Here is an 8,524-nt window from a genome sequence, read left to right as displayed (position 1 = left end):
TGCGTGTCTGTGAAGGTAGGGGCTCCCGGCCAACGTCTGATGAGGGAGGGGGTGCGTGGGGCCACAGTAGCAGCGGTCCCTCCTCCAGCCTGGTTACCACGGCAACCACAGCCTCGGTCTCGCGGCTCCAGCCCCTTGCCCGCCCCGCCCCCGGCTGCGAAGCGTCTGGAACTGCATCCTCCGCATCCACATCCGCATCCTCACCCTCCCGCGACCGCGTCCTGCAGCAGCTGGAGTAGGAGCCGCCTGTGAGCCATTTCCAGGTTTCTCCTTGTGGAGTGGGGTGAGGGGCCCGTGTGTGTGGGGGGGTGTGCAACGATGTGACAAGCGCAAGGGTGTGTTGGTGTGTGCAGGAGAGAGTGCGTGTGCAGGGATGTGCTGGGTGTGTGTACGGTGCAAGTGTTGCAGGAGCACTTGGGCAGATTGAATGGTGGCCAGAGTGGCCAGGCACAGCTACCCTCCTACCTTGGGGACTCTGCCTGTCCCCAGGCCAGGCCCATCCTGCTAACCAGAAGTGGGGGGTGGGGAGGTCCTCAGGCCTCTCGGGAAGCGGGAGATGCTGCCCGGTTTTGCTGACTGGATGGGGGTGGTTCTTGGGGGTGGGCGATGTCAGGGGAGTCCTAAGTGGGGACAGTCACAACCTGGACGTTCAGTAAGTACCTGAGTGTCCCACCTGCAGAGACCTGACCTGCTGCTGGGATCCCCTTATCAGGCACAGGCGGGCAGCAGACGGGTAGGACTGCAGCCTCCTCCCTATGAGCTGGCTCCACCCCTGCAGGTCTGAGAGAGCCAGTGGGAGCTATGCATCCCCAAGGTGGGCAGAGAGGGCCAGTCCCAGCTCCTGTTCAGCTCTGCCTGCAGACGTTGGCAGGGAGAAGGGACCGGGAATGGGGAGAAGATGGGTAGCAGAAGGGGCATTGGGCCAGAGCATCAAGGATCTGCTGCCTGCAGGGGGTCGGGGGCGTGATGGGGGTGGCTGCATGACAGGCAGGAAGTGGCCAGAAAGTAGGGAGGCGGCATTTCTCCAGAACCACCTGCCACAGCTCTGGATATGCGGCCACAGGTGGCTGGAACGCAGGAGACTGCGCCCCGGTTTCTCTTTGCCTGCGCCCGGCAGCTCAGCAGGGCTTCAAACCCGAGTCAAATCACCAACCGCTGCAGGGCAGGGGGACAAAAGCACCTGGTCGGGCGGTGGGTGGGGGCCTGCGGCGGGGACAGGCGCGGGGGAGGTAGGGGCGGACCCGCAGAGGTCCGCAGTCATGAACGCGCCCGATGCGCACGCCGCGCACGCGCTGGTGGCTCGCCTGCATAAGCCACACCCGCGGGCACCTCCCCTCGTGACACAACGTCCCAGAGTTGGGTGGGGTGTGCGAGTGAAAGCAACTCTATGACGTGACCTCTAGCAGAGATATCATCCATCTGTCCATCAACAGCTTGTGCACCGCCCACCCTCCAATCTTGGAGCTTGGTGCACTGTCCCCACAACAGCAGCGCAGACAGGATTACAGAGCGGGGGTGGGGGAAGAGCCAGTAGGAAGAGTAAGGATGCCCACTCCCCACAATTCCAGAGCTGTCTACTGTGTGCATGCATCCAGCGCGCCTTCCCGGCGGATCTCCGTGACTCAGCGACCTAAAGGATGTTCTGGTGTGTGGAGAGGGGCCGGGAGTGATCCCAAGCACAGCCTCCTTCCTGGCATCCCGCCCGGACACTGAGGCCTGGAACAAGATGCAGAGGCGTGTGTGGGGTGGGGGGAGTCCTGCCCCGTTGCTGTAGGAACCTGAGATGACGCGCGCCAGGGAAGCTGGAGCTCATAGTTGGCCCCGGATGATCCCAAGCGGATCGATCCCGCATTGGACTCTCCCACATGCTTGCGCCTAGCCGCTCCCGACCTGTGCCGAGGCTGGTGTACCTCGGAATGGCACTCCGTGAAAATCCTAACGCCTCTCTCCTCGAGGGCACCCTGCATGGCACCCTCTCCTGTCGTTCCATCCTCTCGCTGGGGATCTAGACCGGCCTTTATAGGTATTCTCATTGCCTCATCGTCCATCTCTGCCTTCCCACTGCGATACTGTCAGCACCCAGTGCCCAATGGGTTGGGTGCTGTGCGCCAAATATGAAGCACCGTGAAACCACATCCCCTTAGTAGCCGGTCGCTCACCTGCCCAAGGGAGGTGCCAAGAAGCCAGGCCCAGACCACTCCAGGAAGAGCCTCGTGCCACATGACCTCTTTCCTGGTCTGGCCAGACACCGGGTCACCGGCAGTAAACATGCTTCCAAGGGACCTCTCTCCAGAGTGCCTGACTGGGGTCAGCAGCAGGGTGACCTCCTCAGTGGCCCCCTGCTGCCCTCCCCAGCTCCTCTCACACAGGCATTGGTGCACCTGTGTTGAGATGTCGCCCTTCACTGGCTGAGAGCAGCACCTTCTTCTCTGTGTCCTATACACTGATTCCACAGATACACTGCGCACTGCTGCGTAGGGGCACATTTCAACATGGAGACCTCCAAGACCTACCACCACAGCCTTCCCCGCCTGTTAGGAGACTCTGCTCTTCTTTGTGTCTGTCAGTAACTTTTTCCACATGGAGGTCCTGCCCATTCTGGCTGGCTATACCTGTTCCCAAGCATTGCATATTTTTGATACTATTTAAATAGAATCTTTTTAAAAAATTGTTTTCCTTTTTTTTTGCCATTGGCATAAAGAAATATACCTGCTTTGCAAACTTTATCTCTTGTCATCTCAATAGACTCATTTTCAGACCTTATCTGTAGCATTTTTGGATTTTCTACACACCAAAGCAGTTTCTTCCATGAACAATGACAGCATTCCTTGTTCTTGTCCCAGGCTTGGGTTTCATTTCTGTGCCCTGTGTGGCTGCATGGCTGAGATCTCTGCTACTGTGTCACAAAACAGACCAGGTCAAGGTGATTCTTACCTCCTTCCTGGTATCCAGCACCAGACTTGTGTTCAGTGAGCTTCACTGTAGGGTTTTTACTGTTAACTTCTATCAAATTAAGGAACATTCCTTCTGTCCCTAATATGTAATTGATTTTTGAAATAGTAAATAAATGTTGAATCCTGTCAAATATTTTTTCTGCTTCTATTGAAATTCATCAGATGTTTTTCCTTCTTTCTTCTGTTAATGTGGTGAAGATAGAGATTTTTCTTTTTTGTACTGGGTTTTGAACCCAGGAATGCTTAACCACCATGCCACATCCCTAGACCTTTTTCTTTTTTAGTTTGAGACAGGATCTTGCTAAGTTGTTTATGGCCTGGCTTAATTGCTGAGGCTGACCTCAAATTTGCAGTCCTCTAGTCTCAGCCTCATTTTTTGTATCTTGATGGCTATGGCTTGCTAGGATTTAACTTGGAGTCTGCTCTGGCATTTGCAGGTGGGAATGAGCTGTGACTTCCTCTCCTGTGTCCTTGTCAGGCTGCCAGGTGCAAGCTGTGCTGGCCTCGGCTATGGGTGTCCCCAAATCCTCTTCCCCTCATTCCTTCTGGAACGGTGGGATCAGCAGTGAGGCTGACAGGGCCAGGAGTTCTTTTTGAGAGGTCTTAATGGCAGACTACATTTCTCAGTGGACACGGGACCTCTTCTCTTAATTGAGTGTATTTTGTGCTCCTTTTTCATCTGTCAGCGTCAGGGTCATTTGCACCCCTTTTCTCTCAGAGGTCAGCCTAGAGGTGAATGTGTGTCTGCTCTTGACTTGCCTAGTGCTCAAGGGACTTGTATCCCCTTCCTTCCCCCAAGCCACTGGATTCTGTCCTGGGATATCGGGTTTCCAGGAGATCTGCCCTTCCATGCACCAACCAGACCATGTTCTTCCATTAGTGTCTGAATTTACTAGCAGATGCCCTCCTTCAGTAGCTCCAGCAGGGCTGCCAGAGGAACACAGGATACCCTATTGCATTTGAATTTCAGATAGACAAAGATTGACATTTTAGTATAGATATGTCCCATATTGAGTATTACATGGGATTCACTTATATTTTAAAAAGTCACCATTGGTTAACTGAAATTCAAATTTATCTGGGCCTATGTGCTTAAGACTGGAAACCCAATTCAAACTGCTCTTTGAATCTTTTCCTTTGAGCATAACAGCAGCCCTTAAGATATCCTTTAGGACAGATCAGCTGGTGGAAGACCACCCCCCCAGTTTTGTGTCTGGGTAGTCTCTGACCAGAGGCACCACACCCTGCAGAGTTGAGGGGCCCCAGGGTCAGGAAAAGACAAAAAGCCTTGGCTGGAGGAGCACTGGGACTAGCCAGGGGTCCTCTCACTCCAGAGACAGCCGGCATGACTGTCCACAGGGTGGCCTCTGAACAATGACCCTGTCTGTCTCTGGGGCAGGACAAGGGCCACTGTCCACCATGGTGAAGCTGGGCTGCAGCTTCTCCGGGAAGCCAGGCAAAGACCCTGGGGACCAGGATGGGGCTGCCACGGACAGTGTCCCTCTGATCAGTCCCCTGGATGTCAGCCAGCTGCAGCCACCATTCCCTGACCAGGTGAGTAGCTGACCAGTGGGGAGAGGCCACTTCAGGCCTGCTTGGGAACAGACAGGAGTGAGGTTCATATAGATGTGACCTCCTCCAAGATGCAGTGGAGCCAGGGTCCTGAAAAGCCAATCCTCAGCTGACCACAGCCAAGGTGACCTCCTGTTGGGCTCCCTCATCCAGAGCCCCTCTTCCCATCTGAGAACAGGGCAAACTGGCCAGAGGATGCCTGAGAATTTGAGCACCCAGCCCACAATGCAGTCTGAGGGACAGCAAACCATAGTATAAACTCTTCTGATAGGCATGGTTCTGGGTGGGGGGCCAGAGATGGGCTCTTTGGGCAAGTGACTAATGGAGGGTGGGCTTTCAGCAGACATCAGTGGGAAGCAAAGAGCCCAGCTCAACCCTAACCCAGCCTGAGCTCCAGGACCTCTGGGCGTAAAGGACAGTAGGAGCTGTCCCAGCTGGAGGCAGGGGCCATGCTCTGTGCCCACGCCAGGCAGTTCCTGGTGGTAGGGTCCCCTGAGGACAGTTCTCCAGGTGGGCTTCAACTGCTTCTCCTCCAGCAGTGGACACTATGGGCAGGCCCAGCCTGCGTCCTCCAGAACACACAGAGTTTAGAGCTAGCTCTGCTCCATGGCAGGGGCCCCAAGACTATGAGAGTCAGGACAGGCTCTGGAGGAGGGAGCCAAAGCTCCAAGCTGAGGAGCTACCAAAAGGGAAGCTATGGCAGGGAGATTTCACCCCCTTAGAGTGGAGGGCGGTCAGACACAGCATCCACCTCCCTGGGCTTCATTTTGGAGCTGCTGGAGCTCTGCCTGCCATCGGATGATCCTGGCAGACGGTCAGCTTTACACCATCACCCTGCACGGCACCCTGGCTCCTAACACTTCCAGGTTAGGGCTCTCCTGGGTCATTGCCAGCTGCCCAGCAAGGCCATGGCCATCTCCCTCCTCAGGTGGTCATCAAGACGCAGACGGAATACCAGCTGTCCTCCCCAGACCAGCAGAAGAAGTTTCCGGACCTGGAGGGACAAAGGCTGAGCTGCGGCCACCCAGAGGAAGGGCGCAGGGTAACCCACCTGCTCCCTGCTGTGGGAGTCAGGGCAGGGACAAGTGGAGGGGCAGCCCGGGCTGCAGGTGTCCAGGTTCTAAGCTGGGCTGTCCCCATAGCAGGGGGTCATTCCACTCAGGATGGCCTTCCAGCCTGCCTGACCTTTAGCTTCCACAGGCCGACTTTCTTCCAAGGCTGACTGCAGAGTGCGGAGCTGGGGCTTTTGCCCCTTCCCAGGGAAGCAGCCTCTCCCCAACAGGCCACTGTCTTCTCTTTTTCTTTCTTCCTTTTTTTGGGGGGTGGGGACACTAAACCACTATGCCATTTTCCTAGCCCCATTTTGTATTTTATTTAGGGACCGAGTTTCACTGAGTTGCTTAGTTACTTGCTTTTGCTGAGGCTGGCTTTGAACTCACAACCTCCTGTCTCAGCTCCCCACCTGCTGGGATGGCAGGCCTGCGCCATCAGGTCCGGCACCACTGTCTTTTCTTAAGCTACCTGCTGACTTTCTACGTCATCTAGATGTTAACTTTTCTGTAACACATACGACATAACACCTTCCCTCATCTTCTTTTAACCTCTTTATTAATGGTGGCTTTTTTTTTTCAGAAGGACACAATACCTTTATTTTATTTGTTTATTTTTATGTAGTGTCAGAGGTCGAACCCATTGCCTCACGCACACTAGGCAAGCGCTCTACCACTGAGCCACAACCGCAGCCCCTAAAGGTGGCTTTAATAATAATTTTTAGTGGACTATTTCTAAAGCCTCTCATTTTTCAAAAGTGACATCTGTCACTTTTAACCCCATAGTTCCTTCAATGAAGGGCCCCACAGGGGCACTGAGGCCTGGCTGCACTTCAGCAGGTCTGTCTAGTCTGGGGCTCCAGCACCCTCCTCACTGGGGAGGCCTGGAGATGTTCCCAACAAACAACACCCTGGCCATGGTGGCCACTAACCTCCCTGGGTGCCATGTGGGCAGGGAAGCTGCTGGATAAGTTCTTATAAGCACCTGCTGGTCAAAGGCCACATGCACTTTTCTGGGTGGCAGGTGCTTCCAGAATCCCATCAGAGGGGGCACCAACATAGCCTGGACCCTGAAGAGTGGTTCCTGGGCACTTGGCCCTGGGGCTGACCTCCTGAAAAGTGCCAAGGCTTGGGGATGGTAATCCCTTTCCCGTCCCCAGCCCCAAAGGGGGCTCTCCCTAGGAAGCTGGCCAACTTGGTTCCCTGCCTAAACCAAATATCTCTTTTCCCTCCACCAGCTGCCCACTGCCAGGATGATCGCCTTCGCTATGGCCCTCCTGGGCTGCGTGCTGATCATGTACAAGGCCATCTGGTATGACCAGTTCACCTGCCCAGATGGTTTCCTGCTTCGGGTAAGACCAGAGGCCTGGGCAGGGAGCAGCAGAAACCACCCTGGCCCTTGCATGCCTTCAAACACTTCACAAGTCCTTCCAGGCTGACGCCAGACATGCTTCTCCCTGGGAGCCCCCTCCTCTTAACCACGACCACCTGGTCCTATGGCTCTCCACGAAGCCTCCGTGGATTCTGACCTGGAGGTGGATCTTAACTGGAACCATCTCCATTTCCATAGACCCGCCGCACCCCGTGCCTGGACTTCCAACCCCCCTTGCTCACCTGCCCCAGCTAGCCCCTGACCCAGCCCCGCCCCTGCTCCCGCCCCCGCAGCACAAGATTTGCACGCCGCTGACCCTGGAGATGTACTACACTGAGATGGACCCCGAGCGCCACCGCAGCATCCTGGCGGCCATCGGGGCCTATCCGCTGAGCCGAAAGCACGGCACTGAGATGCCCGCGGCCTGGGGAGACAGCTACCGCGCCGCCAAGGAGGTGCACAAAGGGCCCACTCCGGCGGCGGCGGCGGCGGCGGTGGCAGCTGCAGCGGCGGTGACCACCGAGACCCCCGGGCAGCCCTCGACCCAAGGAGAGAAGGAGGAGGCCCGCCAGGCAGCGAGTAGCGCACCTCCCCCGGCCCCTCAGTGAGGGCCCTCCAGCCAGCCTGGCCCGGGTAGGTGTGTCCGCCACTTCGTGGCGCTGACCTCCCCATCGAGGCCTCCCTCTGACCTCTTGCCGCCTTTTCTGAGCACGGGACACTCCTTCCTCCCCTCTCGGCTTTCCTGGGAACCCCTCATTCCGGCCCGGCCCGGCCCCCCAGAACTTCTCCCAGGCGGGCGCCTTCCCACTCCCACCACGCAGAGTCCGAGCAGTAGTTGGGGCGAGCAGGGAGCGGGGCGAGTGGGAAAGGGGGCCGCCTCTTCCCACTGGGTGGGCGTGGGGGGCGGGGAGCGGGCTGCACACCGGACCTTGCCCCTCCCGCTCAGCCCCTGCCCCTCCATCTTCGCAGCCTTCCCCAGCCAGCTCCTGTGACCAGAGCATTGCCCCCCGCTGCTCTCCCACCCAGTGTTTGTGCCCCTACCCCCAGGCACCCTGCTGAAGCCCCGCCCCGGGGGCCTCTGCCTCTGTCGCTTTTCTGTAAGTAAAGATTCCCGTCTACTGGCCCTTTGTGTTTTCTGCACCTACTGCCCATCCCCAACCCCATGTGACGGAGCTCCTGGGGCCCAGAGGGACCCCTGAAGTCCTGCTCCTGAGGCCGAGGATCAGGGATGCTCTTGCTGAGGAAGATCCCACTACCTTGCTAGTTGGGCTGGGGGCCATAGCCCTGCCAAGGGGCCTTGTCCTCCACTTGCCCTGACTGGCCACAATGGAATTCTAAGAGTCCTGGGTGGACTCTGTCAACCGCCAACCCATGTTCTGCCATATCTCCGGCTTGTCTGCTGGGTTCTGGGCCTGGTCCTTGAGCCACCAGTGTCTAGCAGTAGCCCGGCTCCTGGGGTTACCCCCCACACACACTCCTGGCAGCACCTGCACTGGGTTTCTGCCCCAAGAGGAATCACTTACTGTCACCATGAATGTCCTAATGAAGCAATGAGCGGATGCTTCACCTGGATAGGG

At 57.0% G+C, this 8,524-nt stretch overlaps 1 protein-coding gene across 1 annotated transcript; it reads left to right on the top strand.

The window, feature by feature from the left end:
* The first annotated feature begins 220 nt into the window (after window positions 1–220).
* Caly (calcyon neuron specific vesicular protein) lies at window positions 221–7,967 on the top strand. The gene is made up of 6 exons (XM_026381414.2): window positions 221–263; window positions 4,354–4,508; window positions 5,455–5,568; window positions 6,814–6,927; window positions 7,241–7,580; window positions 7,917–7,967. The coding sequence occupies exons 2-5, from the start codon at window positions 4,374–4,376 to the stop codon at window positions 7,553–7,555; spliced, it is 678 nt and encodes a 225-aa protein (XP_026237199.2). The 5' UTR covers window positions 221–263; window positions 4,354–4,373; the 3' UTR covers window positions 7,556–7,580; window positions 7,917–7,967.
* Window positions 7,968–8,524: the final 557 nt, after the last annotated feature.

This window comes from Urocitellus parryii, chromosome 5, assembly GCF_045843805.1.
Source record: "Urocitellus parryii isolate mUroPar1 chromosome 5, mUroPar1.hap1, whole genome shotgun sequence".
Taxonomy (NCBI): domain Eukaryota; kingdom Metazoa; phylum Chordata; class Mammalia; order Rodentia; family Sciuridae; genus Urocitellus; species Urocitellus parryii.
Note: the sequence above shows the minus strand (reverse complement) of the source record. Positions and strands in the feature narration are given on the sequence as shown.

What these genes read in the sequence shown, in the direction of transcription:
- Caly (XM_026381414.2), top strand. Translation starts at nt 4,374, where the DNA reads ATGGTGAAGCTGGGCTGCAGCTTCTCCGGGAAGCCAGGCAAAGACCCT. An exon ending in AGCCACCATTCCCTGACCAG is followed by an intron (nt 4,509 to 5,454) that starts GTGAGTAGCTGA and finishes CTCCCTCCTCAG; the next exon opens with GTGGTCATCAAGACGCAGAC. An exon ending in ACCCAGAGGAAGGGCGCAGG is followed by an intron (nt 5,569 to 6,813) that starts GTAACCCACCTG and finishes TCCCTCCACCAG; the next exon opens with CTGCCCACTGCCAGGATGAT.